Source organism: Ursus americanus, chromosome 30 (genome assembly GCF_024610735.1).
Source record: "Ursus americanus isolate L20-20 chromosome 30, mUrsAme1.1.p, whole genome shotgun sequence".
NCBI lineage: Eukaryota > Metazoa > Chordata > Mammalia > Carnivora > Ursidae > Ursus > Ursus americanus.
In genome coordinates, this window is record NC_142156.1 from 4,676,201 (window position 1) to 4,698,641 (window position 22,441).

The window sequence follows — 22,441 nt, forward strand, 5'->3', positions numbered from 1 at the left end:
GAAGCTCCAAGGCTGTAACACTTGAAGACTTTGAGGATTTTCAAATGGTATTTGCTGTTCTTTTCCTTCAGCCTCTCTCCCTGTCTCTTGCTTCTTAAAGCAACGGCATCTTTTAACCCGAACTGTCTTTTCTTCCTCAGCTAAACCAGGGCTCGGAAGACCCACTCAAGAGGCCGGTGGTGTACGTGAAGGGCGCGGACGCCATCAAGCTGATGAACATCGTCAACAAGCAGAAAGTAGCGCGAGCCAGGATTCAGCACCGCCCCCCTCGAGTGAGCCTCGGGGGCCCTGGGCAGCCTCGCCGGCACCCTCTCCGCTGCTCCCTGTGCCTTTGTTCCCTTTGGGCTTTGGGCCTTCGTTCCAGTCTTCTTTCTGTCTAGAATGCCGATACAGCCTGCCTTTCTACAGTTGAGATCAGACGCAAGGCTGGAGGCCAAGGAGAAATGTTACCTGTGTTTCTTTCCTTTTCTTTTTTTTCAGATTTTATTTATTTATTTGAGAGAAAGAGCGTGCTCATGAGGGGGGGGGTGAGGGTCAGAGGGTTAGAGAGAGTCTCAAGCAGACTCCTCACCGAGCGCAGAGCCTGACACAGAGCTCCATCTCACCACCCTGAGAGCGTGACCTGAGCCCAAACCAAGAGTCAGACGCTTAACTGACTGAGCCACCCAGGCACCCCCCCCCCATGTTCCTTTAGAAAGGATTCAAAAAGACCTAGAAATAGGTGATTTTGTGGTGAGGTGTCTATGGTCTCTTCCACCCAGCATTCCTTCTTGGTAGCCTCCTGTACTTCTTTCTCTTCCGTCCGCTTCCCTCTGAAAGGCTGAGGAGGATTGAAGGAAAGCGTACCCGTCCCGTGTCCCCCTCCTTCCGTTTGGCCTAGACTAGAGAAAAAGGCCGGTACTTCCTTCTTCCCGGAGGGTAAACTGCATTATTGAAAACCCCTAACTTATATTTCAGTCAGGAGCACTTAGCTTTCAACTGGGATTGAAGTTTGTGCCTTCGAGGTGGTTGGTGAATAGCAGTGACGCTTCTCTGGAGCGTGTCAAAGGGACACTGCTGCCCAGTGACTCTTAACTGGCGTCTTCTGCCCAAACCTCACGTGGAAGGTTCTGGGCACCTGGGACAGGTTATACACACACACACACACACACACACACACACGTGGTTTATTTCCTTATCACAAATATTCACACACAGGATGATTCTTTTGCCCACACAAAATATCTAGGTACCCGCAGCACTCAATTAGCAAAACTCTGTTCCTCTTGGCTAACTGCGCGTCCTAGATGAGGTGGCTTCGAGGTTTTTGGAGGCAGTGTGCCCTGAGGAAAAGATAAGAACTCAAAGTAGAAGGGTTGTGCAGAAGAACTGCCTTTGCTGGCTTCTTTTTAAAGGAAAAACGAGCACTTTGGTAAATGTGACTCATTGTAGTGGAAGCTGATATTTGTGGAAGCAGCATACAATTTTCTGAGTTGTTGTAAACCATTAATTATATGGTTAGTAATCACTGTTCCCTCAAAACATGACACTCGCTCCTTTGTCCCATAAATATGATATCTGTGTGTACTTGGATGGGCCTTTCCTACCGGTTACGGCAAACTTTGCGCTATTCCCCGGGAGCTGGGCCTTCCGATGGGAGTGCTCGTGACCGAGGGAGGAGGCCCGGCTGAGACTACGGGAGGCCTCCCCCTAGCCACACCGTCGGGGGCTGCCTGGGCCCGGAGAGCACGCCACGTGTGCAGGTTAGCAGAACCCCAGGTGTTGCGTGCAAACGAGGGGAGACACACACGAGTCGCCCCAACCTTATCCCAACCAGGGCTGCCCCAACCCGTGTGCCGATCCCCGGGCTGAACAGACCTGTGACTCACTGAGTCTGTGTTCTGTTCCAGCAACCCACTGAGTACTTCGACATGGGGATTTTCCTGGCGTTCTTCGTCGTGGTCTCCTTGGTCTGCCTCATCCTCCTAGTCAAAATCAAGCTGAAGCAGCGGCGCAGTCAGGTAATACCTCCGAGCGGCCCTCGAGCGCAGCTGCCCCGCCGCCCTGTCCCTCGTGGGAGCCAGGGTGGGGGCCTGAGCTCTGCAGCCCATTCCCAGTGACCTGTGAGCAGCATGGATGGAGAAAAATGAGAGCAAAGGTTATCACCCTGCGTCTTTCTGTTCCAAAAGGGCCAGAACCACAAAGGCCAAGCATTGGGAGTGCTTCCAGCAGGGAGTTTTTTTTCACGAAATGTCTAAGCATTCATGCAGAGCCCTAGAGCCTGGCTCCTCCGATACGACCCAGGCACCAGCGGCATCCCCTGGGAGCTTGGTGGAAATGCAGACTCTCAGGCCATACCCCAGCCCTGCCGAACCAGAATCTGCATCTTCCAAGCTCTCCAGACAATTCCCGGTCATCAGAGTAGCCACTTTCATGCCCCAGCCGGCACAGCACCGTGCTCATAAGAAGGCGGGATTTGGGGGCAGAGGTTCATGGAGAGGGTAAGCGGGAATCTAGACTGTTCTGTGTGTAGCGTGACCTCTCAGGAGAGAGACTGTGGACGCTGGCAGGCAATCTTTCAAGAGGATCACTGACTTCTCACCAAGTGGGTGGTCATCACCCCAACAGAACAGTGGCTGGGCTCGGTCGGCACCCATGCGCATTGTCTCATTTGCCCCTGGAACTTTCTTCAGTGTAAAGGGGAGGAACCCAAGGCATAGAGCAGGTGAACAACTCGGGGCCTTGCAGAGTTGACCAACTAATGGAAGTCGACCTCTGCTGGGACTACCACTTGGGAGAAGCCTGGGTTCAAGTCGCTGACTCTCAGGAGTCAGGAAAACCTATGCCACGGCCATCTGAATTTTTAGCACTCTCTCAAAAGCCTGTCCTGGTCTGACAGAGGACTCGCGTTGTACCCGTCCCCGTGCACTGGGTGCCGTGGTTCTAATGGTGACTACGTTGTTAGTACGTCCTGAACCCTAACATGGATCACATTCCGCCCACACAGAATTCCATGAACAGGCTGGCTGTCCAGGCTCTGGAGAAGATGGAAACCAGAAAGTTCAACTCCAAGAGTAAGGGGCGCCGGGAGGGGAGCTGTGGGGCGCTGGACACGCTCAGCAGCAGCTCCACGTCCGACTGCGCCATCTGCCTGGAGAAGTACATCGACGGAGAGGTAATGGCAGAGGCAGGGCCAGTCCTGGCTGGGGATGAGGTGGACGGGTCAGCAGAAGCGCACACAGCCTGGAAGGACGGGGCCCCAGGTCCTTTGTCCACAGCTTTGCAGGAGCAGAAGGGTTTAAATGCCTAGGTCCCAAGGGAGTGGCTTGAGACGTCCTAACTGCTCTTCACCCTGGGAAGCGGGTGGCCACGACACGGAGACACTCACTCCAGAGGACCCAGCTTCCACCATGTCATTTCTGGGGTTGATCAGAAATATATGGTAGGCCAGAAAACATCCGGTGTTAAGAATATTGACACATATTGACTTAATTTTAGAATCACTCTTCTGAAAACGGACACTCGACTCAAAGCAAACCTCTCCTGCAAAGCCGCGTGGAACACTGGGTGTTTTTACTTAGGAGACAGGGGATGTGATGGCCCCCTTTTTTCTTCTAGCTTTTTATCCTGAAAATGTCAGACCTTCAGGAAAGCTGCGGGAGTCATACAGTGAATGATGTGTCATTCACCTGCAGTCACCCTTTGCTAACGTCGTGCCACGTTTGCTCAGTCTCCTCGCAGACAGAGGCGTGCGTAGACACACATTTTGGGGAGTGGGGAGCAAATCACTTCAGAATCAGTTGCAGGCATCCGATGCCCTTTAATGACAGCGTTCCTCTCCTGGATAGACTATGGGGTGAAAATGAGTTTCTGCAGAGGCCTTGAAATTAAGAGAGGCTCGGAGGGTCTTCAGGTGCAGACTGCCTATATTCGAGTCCTGGCCCAGGCAGATTCTAGCTTTGTGATCTCGGGCAAGTGACTTCGTTCTCTGTGCCTGCACTTGGGACGTGGACCCAAGACTGACATGTGCTTCCTGTGATCACGAGGTTACACGAGAAAATACAGGTAGAACTCTCCCACGGTCAGGAACAACATCAGGTATTCGTTTGAGCGTTATTGTATTGAGCTGGTCAGAGGGTGGAAAAACAGAGTAACGTTAGCAAACTTCGGGGGGTGCTTTGGCTCAGGAACTCAGGAGGGGGTTGGGCCACAGAAAACCCCAGCACCTCCTCTCTACACAGGCTGCTGTGTTATAAACCGTGTTCCCTCGGATGAGTATTCAGGGTCCAGCAAAGGAGAGGACAGGAGAGTTTTGCCCCTTTGCTGCCACACCTGTCAGTTCCAAGTCCCGGGCATCTTCCTTTCTACTCCTCCCCAGTTGGAGGGCCCGGAGAGAGCCACCATCCCAGAGATGCAGAAGGTGTTGAGGGGTACCTAGCCTTCTCTCCACGCGCCCGGGGCCGCAGAAATTCTTGGCTTTGGTCTTCCCTTATGTGCGGCCTTCCTCTGGCAACAAGAAAGGAGCCTGCTTCTGTGTGTTTCCTTCCCGAGCACCGAGGACCGTGGTTGGGGCTTCTCCCTAGAAGCCAGACGTGGGTGCTGACTCCAGGGAATTGTGTCCAGCTGTGGCTAGAGACGGGAGGTGGGTGAGGAGGAAGCCTCCAGCACTGGCGTGATGAGCAGGGCTTCTCAGGCCGTGCTGGACTCCTCAGGAAGCAGCACGTCCGGGGCTGAAGGCAGGACTGCTCCCCACCCGGGCCCCACCTTCCCTTTCTCTCTCCCTTCCCAGGAGCTGCGGGTTATCCCCTGTACTCACCGCTTTCACAGGAAGTGCGTGGACCCGTGGCTGCTGCAGCACCACACCTGCCCCCACTGCCGGCACAACATCATAGGTAATTGTCCCCTGCCTCCGTTCTTGCGGCAGAGTCCCTGTCCCTACTGAGTGCCTAGCCACGGTGTGACACGTGCTGCAGACTGGTGAGCGAGCCTTGCCCTCCGGACCTGCAGGCGCGGGGGCTCCGGGTTTTGGAGTTCACCCGGCCTCCAAACCCTCAGGAGAGCCTGGCCTGAGGAATCGCCCTGAGTTCACATTCTGCCTTTCACACGAACCGGCTTCCTGACCTTGAGCAGGGCGTCTGGCCTCTCCAGGCCTGAGGCCCGTGATCTCTTCAGCTGGAGTGACAGTGATGCCGCCCCCATGACCGTTACCCCACGTGCGGTGTTCCGTGCCACGAGAGACAAGCGTGAGGTGGCAGGGTCGTGGCGTTGCTCCTGCATCACGGGGGTACGGGACGAGGGGCCCGGGATGCTGGCCATACTCCAGAGAGCTGTTTTCCCGAGAGGGAAAGTGCCTTTCCTTGGCCTCTCTGTTGCTCTCTGCCAACTCCCTGGGCGTCCTTGTCGGGCCGAGCCGAGGGGGAGGCGGGAGATGGGCCCTCACGGGTGCGACGGCCCTGCACGCCGAGAAGTGGATCAGCCTGGGCCGGCGTGGCCAGGTCTGGTGACGGCCCAGCAGGGGCCCGAGTCATGAGAAGGGGCACAGGGGTGTGTGACCGAGCCCGCTGCTTCGCTCTCGGCCCTCATTTATCCCTCTAGCCGCTGGCACTCACGTCCTCAGCCCCGCTGACTCTGTGTCCCCCGCCTCTCCCCAGAGCAAAAGGGAAACCCAAGCGCCGTGTGCGTGGAGACCAGCAGCCTCGCGCGCAGCCGGCAGCAGAGGGTGCTCTTGCCGGTGCACTACCCCGGCCGCGTGCACAGGACCAACGCCATCCCGGCCTACCCCACCCGGACAAGCATGGACTCCCACGGGAACCCCGTCACGCTGCTGACCGTGGACCGGCACGGGGAGCAGAGCCTCTATTCCCCGCAGTCCCCCACCTACATCCGCGGCTACCCGCCCCTCCGCCTGGACCACACCCTGGCCCCTCACCACTGCGGCCTGGAGCACCGGGCCTACTCACCAGCCCACCCCTTCCGCAGGCCCAAGTTCGGCGGCCGCAGCTTCTCCAAGGCAGCTTGCTTCTCCCAGTACGAGACCATGTACCAGCACTACTACTTCCAGGGCCTCAGCTACCCGGAGCAGGAGGGCCAGGCCCCGGCCAGCCTCGCTCCCAGGGGCCCGTCCCGTGCCTTTCCCCCGAGCGGCGGCGGCGGCCTGCTCTTCCCCGCCGTGGCGCACACGGCCCCGCCGTCGCACCTGGAGAGCGGCAGCACGTCCAGCTTCAGCTGCTACCACGGCCACCGCTCGGTGTGCAGCGGCTACCTGGCCGACGGCCCGGGCAGCGACAGCAGCAGCAGCAGCTCCGGCCAGTACCACTGCTCCTCCAGCGACTCCGTGGTGGACTGCACCGAGGTCAGCAACCAGGGCGTGTACGGGAGCTGCTCCACCTTCCGCAGCTCCCTCAGCAGCGACTACGACCCCTTCATCTACCGCAGCCGGAGCCCCTGTCGCACCAGCGACGTGGGGGGCTCGGGCGCCTCGGGCCGGGGCCCGGTCGTGGGCCTCGAGGGCTCCCCGCCGCCCGAGGAGCTCCCGGCGGACAACAGTCGCGGTGCAGGGCGGGGAGAGCCTTGGCCCGGCCCTGCCTCTCCCGCGGGGGACCAGCTGTCCACCTGCAGCCTGGAGATGAACTACAGCAGCAGCTCGTCCCTGGAGCCCAGGGCGCCCACTGGCTCTACCTCAGAAGTGGGGCTCGAGGCTTCTCCTGGGGCTGCCCCAGATCTCAGGAGGACCTGGAAGGGGGCGCGCGAGGGGCTGTCGTGTGCCTGCTGCTGCGAGCCCCAGCCCTCCACACTGGAGCCCAGCGTCGGAGTGGCCGGGGGCGGCACGTTGTTGCTGGGCCCCCCGCTCTGGGAGGCCTGTGGCCCCTCGGGCGGGGAGGCACAGCCGGGAAGCTCCCAGGGCCTGTACGGCCTTCACCCAGACCATTTGCCCAGGACAGATGGGGTGAAATATGAGGGCCTGCCCTGCTGCTTCTATGAAGAGAAGCAGGTGGCCCGTGGCAGCGGAGGGGGCAGCGGCTGCTACGCTGAGGACTGCTCGGTGAGCGTGCAGTACACGCTCGCCCAGGAGCCCCCGCCCAGCTGCCACCCAGGGGCCCGGGACCTGAGCCAGCGCATCCCCATCATTCCGGAGGATGTGGACTGTGACTTAGGCCTGCCCTCGGACTGCCAAGGGACCCGTGGCCTCGGCCCCTGGGGTGGTACACTGGGCCCGGACACCCTGCGGCCCCACAGAGGCCTAGGAGTGACCCAGGAAGAAGAGCCGGTTCTGTGCTGCCAGGCCAGGGCTCCGCTCTCGCCCGGCTGCCCTCCGGAGGGAGCGGAGGCCACCAGGGCCAGCTGTCCCGGTGCCCCCCGGGACACTCAGGAGTCCAGCACCACTGCCACTGAGGCTGCAGGTGAGCGCAGGAGAGCACAGTAGGCCAGAGTCAGGGTCCTCCTCTTTCTGCAGGTGGTTTGCTCAGTGACTTGTGTGCCCTCGACTTTAAATGCCATCTGCACCTGATGACTTCCGAAGTGTTAGCCCCCACCCCGGCCCCCCTCTGCGTTCCAGACCCATTAGGCCTCCTGTTTCCCTTGATCCTCACAAGCATCCCGCCCTTTCTTGTCCACTGCATTGCTCTCAAATTCCTCCCTCTGTGTGCGCACCCCCCCTTCTTCCAGGCTCCCCACCCAGACGCTCGGACCCAAACCCGGTCCTCTCCTGGAGCCCGCCCTGCGCTCCGTACTCCAGTGTCCTGGGCTTCTCAGCCTGCCTGTAAGGACCACGTGGGCTTGTTTTTTACCCCTATCCAGAAAATCGAATCCCCAGAAAAATGAAATTTAGCAAAGAACATGTGGAATCCCAGTCCAGAATTTTCATTCCATTCAGCAGACCTCATCAAGTTGCTATGAAGTTTCCAGACATTTTGTGTCAGTAAGAAACAGTCCAGCACCTCTGAGTAGCACCGCGACACGTTCTGCTTCCAGAGTGTGTCTGTGATTCATCTCTTCTGCGTCCCACCTGCCGTCTCCTCTCTCACGGCCAAGGCAGTGGCCTGACTGGTCTCTCGCTGCTCTTAGCCTTCTGTTCTGCATGGGAGCCATGGTGGTCTTTTTCGAAATAGGTCTTTACACTGGAAAACCCTTCAGTGACTTGCCACTACCTCTAAATTTTTAAAATGTAAACTCCTCACCCCATTCTTTATGATCCCCCCTGCCTACCCCTCGGACCACCTCCTGCTTCACTCACCTCCTTGCTACTTGAGCCTTCTGTGGCCTCTATCCTGTTCCCCCAACAAGCCAAGTTCATCCCAGCTTCCAGACTTCTCTGCCGCTTCTCCAGATCTCAGCTGAAGTCACGCCCTCCAGCCCTGTCTGGGGTCACTGTCGCAGCCTCTGTTCGCTTCCCAGGCTATCGCAGCCTGAGGTGCCTTTGTTCTGAGGTCGGTGGGCTCTGGGCAGGGGGTCTTCTCCTCTGTTCTTCCCGATGCCTGATGCGCATCTTCAGTATGTTGTGTTTCCGTGCTACCTAAGGGCTTCCAGAAGTCTCTACAGCTCCGGATGAGGGAGGCTGGCTGTGTAGGAGGCACGTGTGCCCCCAGCTCTGCTTCAGCCCTTTGCCGTATACACCGTCCATCTGGGGTCGTGAGCTGTCACTCCCTGAGAGCCTGTAACACCGGGGATGGGCACCCAAGTCCTCTGCCTGGACCCCCATGTGTCGTGCCCATGGCCTCCAGTTCCTTTTCTATCCCTTGATGATTTCTCTCTCTCTCTCTCTCTCTCTCTAGGACAGAGATCTCGCCCAGCAGACGGCGGCACAGGAGCCTGAGCTCAGAAGGGACTCTGACGTGGAAATGGGGACTGTATGGAGACTCCAAGCTCTGACTTCCTTCAGGAAAAAAAAAAAAAAAAAAAGATTTTTTTTTAGCTTTGACAAACACACAAAAGTGGTAATAAAGAGAGCCCTCCTTCTCAACCCAAAATGTGAGCCACCTGTGGCAAACTGCCCCCCCCCATTAACAAACCAACAGACAAAATTCTCTGAGTCTTTTGCCTCTTTTGATAACATGGTATATTCTGTTTTGTAAAGTGTGTGTGCTTGGGGTTCCGAGGTGTGTGGGATTGAGTTCTCTGCTTTGTTTTTTAAGATATTATATGTAAATGTAAAAAGTTATTTAAATATATATTTTAAAGAACCCTAACTGCCAACTTTTGCTGAAAAGAAAAAAAAAAGAATCACCTGCTGCATTAATTGAACCACATCACGTGTGCATACTGTTGTCTCCCTGGAGGGAGCTCAGGCCTTTGAAAAGCTCAGGGCTACACCTGCCTTAGAAAATGAACCAGAAACTTGAAGTAAAGCTAGTCGACATGGGTACAAACTCTGAGGAACAATGCAATGCTGCCTCTTTCTTTCTTGTGGCAAATCCCGACGTAAGAGTTCCGGGTCTTCTCAGAAGCCATGCCCCTTCAGCCCACACCTGTAGGCAGCTGACGGGACGGCTAAGAAATAGGGCGGAAGGTCTGCAGCTCTGAGGAGCTGGGACAAGCCATCGCTACGCAAACCCCAGGGTGACAGGGACAGTTCAGCCCAGTGTTCTTCAGTCTGTCCCTTCGTGTCATCGTCTTAGGTAAAAGGACAGAGTTCACAGTCCTGAACTTGGGCTTCCTGCCGCTGGCTGCAGAAATGATTTGAAGGGGTGTGCGGGGACAGACACCCAGGAGGAATGTAGTTTTGCAGCCTTAGTGTCTGGGGCGGTGGAAAGCGCTCTCAGTAACCCAGAGAAGGGACAGAGGGCGCTAGAGCGTGCCTGGGGACCCCACAGGGTCAGCACCGAGCTCCGTTTGAATGATACATTTCCCATCCCATTTCCTTCTGGAAGCACCGCTTCAGGGTTATTCAGCCCTCTGCCTCGTGGCTGAAATTTCATGCTCATCTCGCCTGCAAATGTCTACTATCCTTTCTACCTAATGCACTATTATATACTGATTCTCCATGAGACAGAGAAAAAGACTATCAGATAGTATAGACCCAAAGGGTAGGCTTTTGTATATTTTTCCAGCCTTTTGCTGTTCTTGTTTTCAAGAGGAGGGAGAGTTTTAAACCCAAAACATTTTTTAAGAAGATATTTCCATTGTAAAAGGGAGAATCTATTTAAAGCTATTTCAGATCAGGGATTGTCATCCTTTTTGTCCAATGTACTTCTTGTTCTTAAAGTTTTTTTTTTTTTTAGAACTAATCACATTAGCCCTTGTGTTCACTAACTCCTCTGATCGCTTTTATTCATTTATTGTGATTTGAAATGCTTATTTGCAGAACAGGAACCACTGTCGTCCCCCCCCCCCCCGTTCCCCGTATAGTGGGGAAATAGAGACCACCTAGGGTTGCCATCAACGACAGTGATGACCCCTCTCTAGTCAGGCCAGGGTCCAGACGAGAATATGTTTGAGAATCTCAGTATATCCCAAACTTTTTTTCTTTTTTTTTTTTAAACCCAGCCCATGATGAGGAAATTTACCTACTTCTAGCCAGGCTTTGGCAGAAAGAAATTCCAGCATCAAATGATCGAGCCAGTTGCCATTTAGGAACTCAGTGCGGTGAGATTTGTCCTCCAGCTTCTAGGTACAGTCCCTTGGGGGCTGCTCCCCCCGGGTCTATGCCCAGCACACCTGTTGGCGAGGGTGTGAGAAACGCCTAAACTGTTGACATGTGATCCGGGCTGCCTTTATTTCTCGGGCCAGGAGCAGCAGCTGCTGAGGACAACAGCTTGCATTACGTGGTTTTAGGGAAGGGGTGGGGGGGGGGGGTGGCTTCTAACACGAACTGCAAAAAAAACAGCTTCTCCTTGTTGAGATTTGTGTTGTTTGCAGTTTTGTGTTTTTTCGTTTTGTTTTGTTTTTAATGCCTTTGAGTGCATATTATCTCCTTTGTCTGAAACCATACCCCCAAAGTGGCTTTCTTTAGCCTGATCGGGGAAACTATTCCTCAACAGCCTTAAGCAATAAATAGATGAGTAGATAATGTGGCTTTCATGGGGCTTATTAAAATAAATGTGTCCAATTTTCATTTGAAAGAGCAATAATTACAGATGGCAAAAAGAAACACATTTTTTGTAGTGTACAGGGCAGTAGAAGCAGAAAAACGAAAATGTTAAAACTAAATATCAGCCATTGTCTTAAATTTATGTTGGCCCACCAGACAGGGAGGTCACCAGAATATAGTAACCAGCTATATTCTTGCCTCACCGTTCAAATCAAAAGAAATGTCTTCTTGGAAGTTGTAAGACTCTGGGAATGAGGACCAGTACCTTTGTCAGTGGCCTCTCAGTGGTGTGTTGGGGTCATATAGCCTTGGAAACTGGGAGCATCACATTTACGATTGAGAATCACCCCCGCCCCCCAAGCCGGAGTGTGACTGTTAGTCCTGGTCCCATGGCCCAGCCCTGGGTATAGGACAGCCATGTAAACTGAAGAGTCCTGGAACCAGTTTAAAAATGGGGGTTTGGGAGTTCTGATCAACAAGGTACCTCTTTACACTGGCTCTGACTCTCTCATCTCTCCCGCCTCTCTTGAACCCAAGCCATTTTATAAAGCTCGATCTGCTGTCCCACCACTCAGACCCTCCCCTATGTGCTGCTAGTTTCTACTCAAAGCTCGTGCAGGACTAATGCTTTTTAAATGAGGTCTAAAAAATAATTACTAATCAGAGTATTATTTTTTAAACAGACCTGCCTTTTTCTATTCTTTATATAAACTCTATTGCGTTGGTCTAACAAGACACTATTTTGAAATGTTTTTTTTTTAATTTCTCCCATAGCACTTAAAAGATATTTTGTAAAGACTTCGCTGTAAAGATTTTATAATAAAATGGTCTAAGGGCTCCTTCTCCAACATTACCATTTTTTTAAATGTTTTAAAGGCTAGAAAACAACTTGTGTATATATTCCGTGTATGTATAGTAGCACATTTCATTTATGGAAATATGTTCTCAGAATATTTATTTACTAATATATTTATCTTAAGCCATGTCTTATGTGGAGAGTGTGACATTGTTGGAATAATCATTGAAAATGACTAACATGAGGCCCTGTAAATACATGATAATTGCACACAGATTTTACATATTTGCCGACCAAAAATGATTTCGAACAAGTTGTAGTCTTCTATGGTTTTGTAACAAATTGTACAAATGACTGTAAAAAAAAAAAATACAATTTTATCAAGTATGTGTTACATGTTGTCATTGCTGTTTGGTAAAGGTCTACAGATCCCACCAAGGAGAGGTTTGCACCAAGCAGTGCCTTTCACTTCCGCCCGGTTCACGTAAGCGTCTGCACGATTTCCTCTCCTGGTAACGCAGAGTTCACGTTGTTGGGGCCTGGGGTGGTGTCACTAGAGAGCGTGTGGGATTATGTCCTTGAGGTGGTAGTGGTTTTTCTGCTCAGCCCCGTGTGGAGGGAGTGAGGGAAACGATGGTCTCCTTTTAAAAATAAGGAACATGGGCTGTTGACTTCGTCTGCCTGGCCTTCTCCTACTCGGAAGACCGAGAGCCCCTCAAACCCCTATTCAGGGAAGGGAAAAGACCCCCAAGCATTTAGCCCTCGCCATGACCTCATCAGGAGAGGGAAGGGCCAAGTACGAAATGAATCTCGTACCCATTTGTCTTATTTCCCAGGGAGGGAGTTACTAATTTGTAAAGCACTCTGAGATTATGTGGAAGGGGCAAAGTGGTGTTTATTTTTCAGACATCTAGCAGAGAATATCCTAAGCCCGTGAGCTTCTGTTCCTATTTCTCACTCTTTAATTTGGGCCATTTCTTGGGCACAGGCTCCTCGTGGACCTCGAGCTGATTCCGGCCAGGCAGTGGGCCCTGAGCCCCTGCAGGAGTGGGAGCCGGGCTGTACAGAGCCTCCCAGAGCTTTTGTTTGACGGCCTTGCCCAGCTCCAAGCTGTACCTCTTGGGGGTCCCGGAGGGATTCCACAGCATCGGCTCGACCACAGAGTGGTACAGAGCCCTGTAACCCTCTGCGGGGAGGCCGTGGATGGTTAGCTTGTCCTCCGACAACTGCCGTCTCTTTCTGGTTTCAGGAAGCAACGCTTGGCCCTTCCAGGCCGCTGTCCCAGTGTCCCCGGGTCGTGCTTGGGTGGCAGCCACATGTTCAGCATATCTGCTCTCAAGATCTTGGCGGACTGTTACTTTTTTCTCCTTTGAACTTTCTTTACTCTAGCCAGGAAGAAAGCAGAGAAGTCAAAGCTAAAACTGGAGAAGGGCGCTCAGAATAATTATCTGGGATTTGTGTCCCAGAGACTTGGTTACAGCCACCACCACCACTTGTCTAGTGTGTTCTGGTTTCCTGAATTCCCTCGTGTATGCCACTGCGTGCATTGCCCATAACCCTGTAAGGTCATATTTTTAAAGGCAAGGAAGCTGGAATGGGTTTGCCCAAACCAGCGCAGTGAGAAGGTTCCTAACCGCAGTGTCCTCGACTGAATGCCACGCGGGATCTGGGGCGTTTACTCTGTGCCAGGTCCTGTTCAAAAACCTTTTGCTTTATATTAGCTCAATCCTCATGGAACCCTATGGGGGAGGGGCCGTTTTCTCCATTTTGTAGAGGACAAAGGTCCAAGAGGCTAAGCCCACGGTTGTCCTCAATTATAGTTCGAGCCGGGATTTGGAGCGGGACAGCCTAGCTCCAGGGTGCACTCTGAGCTCCCTGCCGGCCCCGTGCAGTGATGGAACTCTCTGGACACCAAGTTCCCCAGGCGGAAGTTCATGGCAAGATCGGTGGCTCAACTCCGGTGTTCGGGTGTGTGTGCCTAAGGGCACCACCCATCTCCCGGCCTTTCCCACGCTCATTTTCCCTTCACGTCAAGCTCCTTTTGCCTGTGTTCATGAAAGCCACGCCATCCTCCTGTAGAACGAGGCAGAGTGTAGACAGCACGAGCCCGGATCCGGTACTCTCTCCACTATCTCACGCCGCTGCCCCCGGCCCCACCGCCACAATCCTGTCTTTAACTTTAGGATTTCCCTCCCCTCGTATAAATCGCTTAAGCATGAAGCGTTCCCTCGCTTCCATTTCCCTGTCCCCGCTCCATCAGGTTTTCTCCACCACCAGCCACCCTATCACGTACCTTGTCGCTGCCTCCCGGCTTCCTGAGCCTCGGGGAGCCGGGGCTCAGCCCCACTGGCCGTCTGCCCTTGGAATCGATGGCGTTTCTTATCCTGCCCCGTGGCGTGGCTCTTATTGCCGAATTGTCCTTGGACTTTAATCTCTTTGAGGGCTTTGTTTCTCCAAACTTGCTCGGTCCTGGGCAACATTTATCCTTCAGTTGTCGCCTGAGCACCAGCTTAATCAGGGAGAACGAACTGGCGACTAAGGGATTCTTTACAACCTCCCAGGAAGAGGTGGTCCCGGGGGCTGGGGTACTGATGTTCTGCTTTGCACACGTGCCGGCCGTCCAGATGTGGGTGAGGGCCGGCGAGTCCACATAGCAGTCCTGAAGCCTGGTGTTCAGTAAGATAGACTGACGGAGCCCGTAGGTGGGGAGGCTGGCGTGTCGTCTCACATAGATTGGATGCTAGAATTATAAGGGGAGAAAAAGGGATAAAAAAAAGACCAGTTCCCAAGCAGAGACTGGAAGGCCTAATATGAACATTGTTTTACACATCGTTCCTTCTACGCAGCTCTCAGAAATCTCTCCGTCTGCTCTCCTGCTCACCAGAGCCTTTTGTACCAGGTAGGGAAACGAGGTCACGATGATATTCAGGCTCTCGAAGAACATAGCAATGCTTGGGCTGGAAGCAGAGGTTCGGGAGCATTTACAAGGAATCAAAGACAATGCCTGTCTGCTGGAAAGCTTAGGGAACCGTGGTAGGAAAGGAATGGGGGTGGGATCACTCGCGATTCCTGTAGGAGCTGCAGTCACCCCTCAACCAGGCTGCAAGACAGAAATGACACCATGTAAAGTTCTGCCAAACCCTGAACACGTTTTCTAACCAGACCAGCATGAGCCAAGAAAGGCTGCTCAACAGGGAAATACTGGGTCCAAAAAGGCAAAAGCATAGGGTAAATGATGCAGACCTCCGCTTCCTGGGACGAGCAGAGGGCAGGAGAACAATTTGGGTAGAAAGAATCACACGCTTAAAGAGACCTGGCCTTCTAAGAAATGTCATCTATAAAAAAAAATAAAATCACCTTACCATATTTCGGTTGCCTTAAATTTTATTTTAGCTAGCTTAGTAGGGGGAAGAAATATGTATTTTCTTTTTCCTTTTCCTCGTTTGCTTTTTTTTGTTGTTGCTGTTGTTTTGCTCTGGTTTGTTTTACTATCTCTAGTCACCTGTCTTTCTCTGCCTCAGTCACGTATGAGCAAATTGCAGTCTGTTTAGAGTTTTGGCTCACACGCAGGCAGTTTTGAACCATGATCTCTAGTATTTGTGATGTCACTTTGGTTTGTGATGTGGGGGTGGGTGGGGGTTACATCACCAGATTTTATAGTTAAATTAGGCTGGAAGAAGTTCTATTTTGCTGTGCTTGCAGCCTCAGGGGCTGGTGAAGCGCGCCTTTCCCCCCAGAAGGGCTTGCGTGAATTAGGAAGGTCCTGACGTTCTTAAGGAACATTTCTTTGCACGCAACGGAGTCAAAGACGCGGACCGTATTTGTGGATACAGGTAGCGAGATAGATCCTTACATGTGCAAAAGTAGGCCTCTCCGTGCGCATAAGGAAGGCACTGTTACATTCTCAGAATAGCTGCCAAGGTTAGGGACCAGAAATGAAAGAACACGTTCCTGCAGCCCTGGGCACCTCTCCCTACATGTCTCTCCCCGGGAGACTACATGGTTTCTGGAATGCGGTTTTATTTTACATCCCATGGCAAATTCAGTAATTAGAGCTGTTAGCAGTGTCAAGGGCTTGAAACAGGAACAAAGACGCCTCTTCCTGGTAACTCTTGGGCAATGCCTCGCTCCTTATCAGGTGCTTGTCCTGTTGGTGGTTTTGAGTTTTGAGACACAAAATGCCAAAGGAGGCTCCCTCCTGAGGGGGAGGAGAGGGAAGTGATGGAAAAACAGAGTATGAGTCTGGCAGGAGCTCCTGGAATTGTATGTGTTGCCTGTTTGATTTTTCTGAGTGTTGTCCCGGGAGTGAATCAAAGTCTGCCGGCAGACCGCACCGCGGGCCGCGGTGGAACCACCGCCAGGCCAAGGGCATCTGGACCCACAGACGCTGGGGAGGACAATGGGGCCCATTCAGCCGTGAGCCCTGGCCTCGCCTCCCGAGAGGTGGGTCAGTTTTAGAGCACGGTGTTGGAAAACCGTTTGTCTCTGGGAAGCCTTTGTGAACGTCTGGAGATTGGGCAGGCGAGCATCCTTTCAAAGCTGGTGAATCCCGGGGAGGGGGCACCAGGCTGTTGGTCTACTGTCTGCCTTTGCTCTGCATGGGCAGGGACAGAAGGGAACCGCCGGGCAAGAAAGGAATTCTGGGAGTAGCTCTTCCGTGTCTCTTCTCTCCTTCCTCATCTTGAGGTTGGCCTTCCCACACCTCCTCTTTCCAGATATTCATCTGTTGTATTTACTTTCCTAGGCCTTTACTCAATGCTCACACTCTGAGCAACGTGCTGGATCTCCCTCTTCGGGCACAGAGCTGTTCACACGGATGGCAACTGCTCATACTTCAGTCAAAATCCGCCTCCTCTCCCTGCAGTGTAACTCGCTCCCAGTAGGTAACCCCCATGCTCCTTAGAACTAACCCAAGGTAATGTGGCTGCTACTATCCCTCCCACATCAGTAAAATTTGTATTTATCGAATGGTTGCCATAGGCCAGGCCCTGTTCCAGGTATTTCCCAAGCATCATTTCATGAAATGCCACCAACAGTCTTATGAGTTTGGGCACTGTCGCCAGCCCTACTTTACAGATGAAGAAACTGAGGCACAAGCTGCTCGAGAACCATGCCCCAGATCCCAAAGCCTAGTAACCAACAAAGGCTGGTCTCAACCAAGGTCTACACCGCCCTTGCTCTTCACCACTCCGGGCTATCACTGTAATGCTTTGCCTCTCATCTGGTCAGCCCATCCACATACCACCCCTGGGCCCAGTTCTAGTCCGATCCTTGACATGAGACCTTCTCTGGGCGCACAAGTTGGTCTGCCCAAGTTGACATCCCTGATCCGTCTCTCGATGGGCAAGTGAATTCACATCTCCGAGCCTTACTCTCCTCATCTGTGAAATGGGGATAGTAAGTGCCCACCCCAGGATCACTGCGAGGATGAAATGGGGCAAAGCATGCGAAGCACTTGGTATGGCTCCCGGCTCATAGGAAGCACTCAATAATATTCTTCTTATTATTATTGTGACCCATTCGCTCATCTGACCCTTTCTTGAGTCCCTGTTGCTCATGGTATGAGTGACATAACTCAACATTTGATATGAACTTCATCTTAGGTCCTTCGTGAGCCCAAGCAATGAGCCTCTTGAAGTGGGGCATGATTCTGATCTGACTTGGGTAGCCTGACATTTCTTTTCCCATGATCCACCTTCACTAAACATTTGTCAGATAACCTCAGCCTCACCGAAGTGCTATATTTACAGGAGCTACATTTCCTGGTTGTGGGAGTTGCCTGGAATATCTCATGCTTCCTGAGATGGCAAGGAAAGCAGGTACCTGAGGACATGCTAAAAAAGCGACTGGTCTTTAACAGACATTGTTCCATTGAAGGCTGTTCAGAATTATAAAGTCAGGATGGAAAGACTCTATTTGGTCCAGGGTCCTGAAACTATGGCAAGACTTTCCACCGATGGTGCCAACACTTGATCCAGAGAACCTGGGGTTGAGGCAGTAGGGCTTCGGTGTAGTGGAAAGCCCTGTTCCTCAGTTTGCTTCTCCAATGAACCTTTTTATTCTGCTGAGCTCAGCCTAAGTAGCCTTTATTTTCCACGGATCATTTGGAGCTCTACTTCCTGACATATCTAAACCACCACTTCTCTTTGGAAACACATGCCCTTCTTTGATGCTTGGCCAAGCTCTCCTCATCATATTTTTAGCTCCTATAATCTTTCTTCTGTCTTTCTTTCCTTGACTACTACCTTTCTTCTCTTTGATTCTTCTTTCTCCCATTCTCCTTCTGGAAGGTCTGTTAACAAAGAGGAAATTGAGCCAATTCATATTATTCTCGTCTTCCCCCTTCATGCCCCGCCCCCAAATTCTAGTGGAATTTAGTTGTTTTTAATTCTTCGGAAGATATTTTTATTCTAACACCCAAGCAGTAAACTTCCACACCCATATGGGAACATGTCTGAGGTTCGTGATGTAGAAGGTTTAGGAAAGAAGAGAAAAACTTTGGATGAGAGAATTTGAGAAGATTCCTGAACCATGATGCAAACTCAGAGGACCAGTGATTCAAACCACATGTGCTGAACGCACACCTATCATGGGCCAAGTATGTGAAATAAGGGTGCCCTGCCCACCCTGCCACCCCTTCCCACCGGACTCAGTTCTCAGACGGGGCCACCTGGATGCCCCACAGACACCTCTAATTCATTACGTTCAAGACCAACTTCCTTCGTTTCCCTTATCCCCATCAGAGCAAGCAGAACCACGACTTCTCTCGAGTTTCCCATCACTAGCTTTCGGACTCAGCAGTCTGAGACAGGATCGGTAACAGTACGGTGCTGAGCCAGGCCAGAGGCTCAAGCTCCTGTTTCTATCGAAAATTTTGATATTTCATGCAGCGTGAAGTTTGGGGGCATTCATTTATCTTCTTAAAGATATTGCATTGAAAAAAGGTTTATGAAATAAATGTAAAATGTTTTTACAACTTATTAAATAATATTTATTTATTTATTTATCTTGATTACTGAGTTTTTCGGGCCCCCTTAAAATTGTGTGCCTGAGGTGAAGGGCTCACTTGCCATACCCTAATCGTGCTCCTGGACCACTCAGTAAGTGTTTGTTGCCAGAACCCCAGAAGGACAAGTAGGCAATTCACCAATGTAGGAATCTTGTCCTGGAGTCCCACTGCCTGGGTTCAAAGCCCAGTTCCCCCACTATGTGACCTTTGGGCAAGCCATTCAACCTCTCTGTGTGGGGGGAGTGGTGAGGGTGCCTCTCTCATAGGGCTACTGGAAGCATTGTGTGAAGTGTGACGGCAAGCACCATACCCTGCCTAGAGTTTAGCAAAGTCCTCGGTAAATGTTTGCTCTCGTTATTAGCATCGGGTCCTTACCCAGGGCTCTCTCTACAACATGGTGCCTTTTGAGCAGAAATGATTCCTACTGGAGTTTCAACGATACCAGGATCCCCTAAACTCCACCAGCTGAGCTCTCCCAGCTTCTTGGCAAACCCTGCTGCCCTCAGAGGAGTAGAGGGGTTTGACTGCAGAGCACGAGCAGGCAAACAGACAGACACCAACATTTTCCTGGAGGCCCGGGGGCTACAGTCAATGTCCTCACTCTTTCCATGAAATAAATCCACTAAGCGACTGAGGCATGTGAAGCATTGAAATGAATATCTTAGGCTGCTTCTTGCCAGGGGCCAGGACCACGAAACTGAGCAAAAGACCTTGAGCTGTTAAGTGCCCTGACCTAGACCCGCTAGGCTGTATTTTTAGCCTCTGTGCACTGTTTCCATCACCTGTGCTGGGCTTTAAGCTAGAAGAGAGGGGAGGGAGGCCTAGGGAAGGCTAGAGGAATATTGCTCATAGCAGCCAGTGGGGGAGGGGGCTTGCACACTGTATCTGAGTTCCGTTGTACAAGCCAGCTTCGTGGGGTGTGCAACCTGTGTAGCGTTCCCCAAACGTAGAAGGGCCCCACGCTTGGTTTAACGCTCTGTCGTAGCCATCTTGAAATTCTTAATTATTTTGAACAAGGGGCCCCACATTTTCATTTCTCACCGGGCCTTGCAAATTACATAGCCCATTCTGGTTGTACGCAAGGCCAAGAGAACCAGCTGAAGGGAGGGGCCGCTACCCCCTCAGTAGGACGGTTTTCCTGAAGCGGGGCAGGACAGGCTGAAGCTACTATCATGAGGCATAAATCCCCAGACTTGGCCACATAAACCCTATATTGAACCTCTTGTCTGCGCCTTCCTATTTCCTCCAGGATGAGATGTCAAAGAACCTTGTAAACTGTAGAGAGCTGTGTCCTGCTTTGCTAAAATGTTTCCCTGCACTCTACTTAAAACAGTTCACTGACCATTCTCTGTCAACATCATTTTCTTGTCTCTGTAGAACTTTTTGCTCTCTGAAATTCACATTACTTCTAGGAGGAAGGGACCAGCGTGTCTGGTGGGTGCTCTGGTCACGTTCCTCACTGAATATTTGTTGAGTGGAGGAAGGTTCGCCTTTATTGAGTGTCTGCTTTGGACTGATGGTTTCACCTGCTGTTCTCATTTCATTCTCCTTCAAGGTCCTCCTCCTGCCTGCACCTTCCAGGACGCATGTTACAGGTGGAGAGCTCTTGGGTCCTGCGGGAGGAAGGAGGTTTGGGAGGTGGAAAGGGTCCAAGATGGTGGAGAGGAGAGGGTGAGTTGGAGAGGCGGGGTGAGATGCGGAGGATGGGGGAAGCTGGGCACTGGGTGAGGGGTGTCCGCTTGAACCTTTTAGGAGCCCAGAGGATCCCTGAACTCAGGAAAGAGACAGTGAAAACAATGAGAGAACAAGATTCTTCTTGCCGTGGCTCTGGGTCGTGTGGGTGGAGAAGGACCAAGATTGAGAGGCCTCGTGGGAGGTATCTGCACCTTTGGGGCCCTGCCCTGGAAACAGCTGGGGAGCAGGTTGGGGGGAGGCAGACCCTGGGAGCGGGCGAGGGGGCGCAAGGGCCCGCGTGCCTAAGGTGGGCCCGGGAGCCCGCAGGGCGGGGACCGCCCCAGCCCGGCTCTGGGCGCGGCGAGTCTGCACACGAGGGCAGAAGCTCCCGCCGCCGCGCAGGGCACAGGCCCGCACTTGCAAGCCCGGGACCAGGGACTTGAAAGCGGCCGGCGCGCCGCCCAGACCTGCCCGGAGGGGCGTCACCGAGGAGCTTTAGGAGGGAGCAGAAGGAAAATCTCCTCCGCCTGGGGGAGTGCGGGGGAGGAGGGAGGCCGGGGACTGACCGGAGTGCAGGAGGAGACCCTGGGGGCAAGCGCAAAGGGCCTGCCATGCGGGGGCTCGAGAGTTTCAGTCACGCGCTCTCTGAACCTCAGTACCCCGGTCTGTAAGAAAGCATCATTGCCCCGTCCACTTCGACTCTGCGTTGGGCGCTTGACTTTCTTCTATCTCATCTAATCTTGTGAAGGCCTTGTATTATTCCCATTTTGCAGATGCCTGAGGCTCAGACGGAGCAGGAAACTTGCCCCAGTTGACAAAGGATGTGCGATAGGATTCGGAACCAGGGTTCAGTACGCTGCCTCCTTTGTGGCTTCAAGAACTGGGATGGTGGAAGGAACTCAACATTTACTAAGCTCCTACTGTGCGCGTGTAAAAGTTTCCATGCGTTGCCTCATTTAGTACAACCGCTTTGGGAGTGTGCTATCAACGCCTCCATTTAACAGATGAAGAAATTGAGGTAAGAGAGCTGTTTTTCTTAAACCTGATCAAGGTCTTACAGGTGACCGCGTGGAATGTGAACCCAGACAGGCTGATTCCAGAGCGCCCTTTTTTTAAACTACTACGTTGAGCCAAGCAGGGAAAAGCGGTTTGCAAACTGCTGTTCTGATTATTACCGCTGCGGTTGAGCCCGCGTTGTGGGTCACGACCTGAGGGAGGGTGGAGCAAGGGTCATTGGGCGCCCGGCCTTCCCCAACCTAGCCAAAGCTCCGCGTGGGGACTCGGAGGCGGAGCCCCGGATCCCGCCCCTCACCTGCTGACCCCGCCCCTCGGTCGGACCAATAACGTGCCCCGTGGGGGAGGGCCCAGGTGAGGAAGGGGGTGTGGGCGGGGCCTGGAGCGTGAGTGGCAGGCGCGGCGCGCGCACCGGGAGGGGAGGGCGTGCACAATCGGCTCCGCCCCTCGGGTGTCGCCGCGGAGCCGGGCGGGCCCCGCACGGCCGGGGCGGTGGCGGCGCTGGGGAGGGCGGGCCGGGGCGGGGCCACGGCCGAGCCCCGCGTCCCGCTCCCATGGCCGCCCCCGGCTCCCCGCGCTGCCCCCTCTCCCCCGGGCCGCGCCCCGGGGCCCCGCACTGACGGCCCATGGCGCCGCCCGCCGCCCGCCTCGCCCTGCTCTCCGCCGCCGCGCTCACGCTGGCGGCCCGGCCCGCGCCCAGCCCCGGCCTCGGCCCCGGACCCGGTGAGTGAGCGAGCCCCGGCGTCCGCCCCGCGCCGAGCTCGCCCGAGGGGCGACGCGGGCCGGCCCGCCTGGGGGGGCCCAACCCCCTAGCTCCTACTTCCCGGGACTCCCTCTCTCAGCCCCTCAGCGACGCCCCCCGTCCGGGGCGGTCCCCCGCCTCAAAACCCGGGGCTTCCCCCCACCCCACCCCCAGCCCCTCAGTGACGCCCCCCGGGCCCGG

General features: G+C 53.6%; 3 protein-coding genes across 6 annotated transcripts in view; 2 read left to right on the plus strand and 1 right to left on the minus strand.

The window, feature by feature from the left end:
• Nucleotides 1-12,195, plus strand: part of ZNRF3 (zinc and ring finger 3) — a 151,922-nt gene extending 139,727 nt beyond the window's left edge. For 2 of the 3 annotated variants that reach the window (XM_087857194.1, XM_087857193.1), the window contains 7 exons: nucleotides 2-47; nucleotides 141-272; nucleotides 1,890-2,000; nucleotides 2,987-3,154; nucleotides 4,769-4,871; nucleotides 5,631-7,379; nucleotides 8,751-12,195. In XM_087857194.1, coding sequence (XP_087713320.1) covers nucleotides 45-47; nucleotides 141-272; nucleotides 1,890-2,000; nucleotides 2,987-3,154; nucleotides 4,769-4,871; nucleotides 5,631-7,379; nucleotides 8,751-8,791 — 2,307 coding nt within the window. In that variant the 5' untranslated portion in view covers nucleotides 2-44 and the 3' untranslated portion in view covers nucleotides 8,792-12,195. The remainder of the gene's footprint in view (nucleotide 1; nucleotides 48-140; nucleotides 273-1,889; nucleotides 2,001-2,986; nucleotides 3,155-4,768; nucleotides 4,872-5,630; nucleotides 7,380-8,750) is intronic. The other variant, XM_045791251.2, reaches the window with a different exon arrangement.
• Nucleotides 12,196-12,748: 553 nt separating this feature from the next.
• On the minus strand, nucleotides 12,749-14,745 carry C30H22orf31 (chromosome 30 C22orf31 homolog). Its single transcript, XM_045791535.2, has 3 exons — nucleotides 14,683-14,745; nucleotides 14,095-14,541; nucleotides 12,749-13,186 (listed from the first exon to the last, which is right to left on the minus strand). Exons 1-3 carry the CDS (start codon nucleotides 14,743-14,745, stop codon nucleotides 12,749-12,751), a joined length of 948 nt encoding a protein of 315 aa, XP_045647491.2.
• A 7,260-nt stretch (nucleotides 14,746-22,005) lies between these two features.
• Nucleotides 22,006-22,441, plus strand: part of KREMEN1 (kringle containing transmembrane protein 1) — a 62,775-nt gene continuing 62,339 nt past the window's right edge. Inside the window, exon 1 of one of the 2 annotated variants that reach the window (XM_045791256.2) lies at nucleotides 22,006-22,221. In XM_045791256.2, the coding sequence (XP_045647212.1) occupies nucleotides 22,125-22,221 (97 nt within the window). In that variant the 5' untranslated portion in view covers nucleotides 22,006-22,124. The remainder of the gene's footprint in view (nucleotides 22,222-22,441) is intronic. The other variant, XM_045791257.2, reaches the window with a different exon arrangement.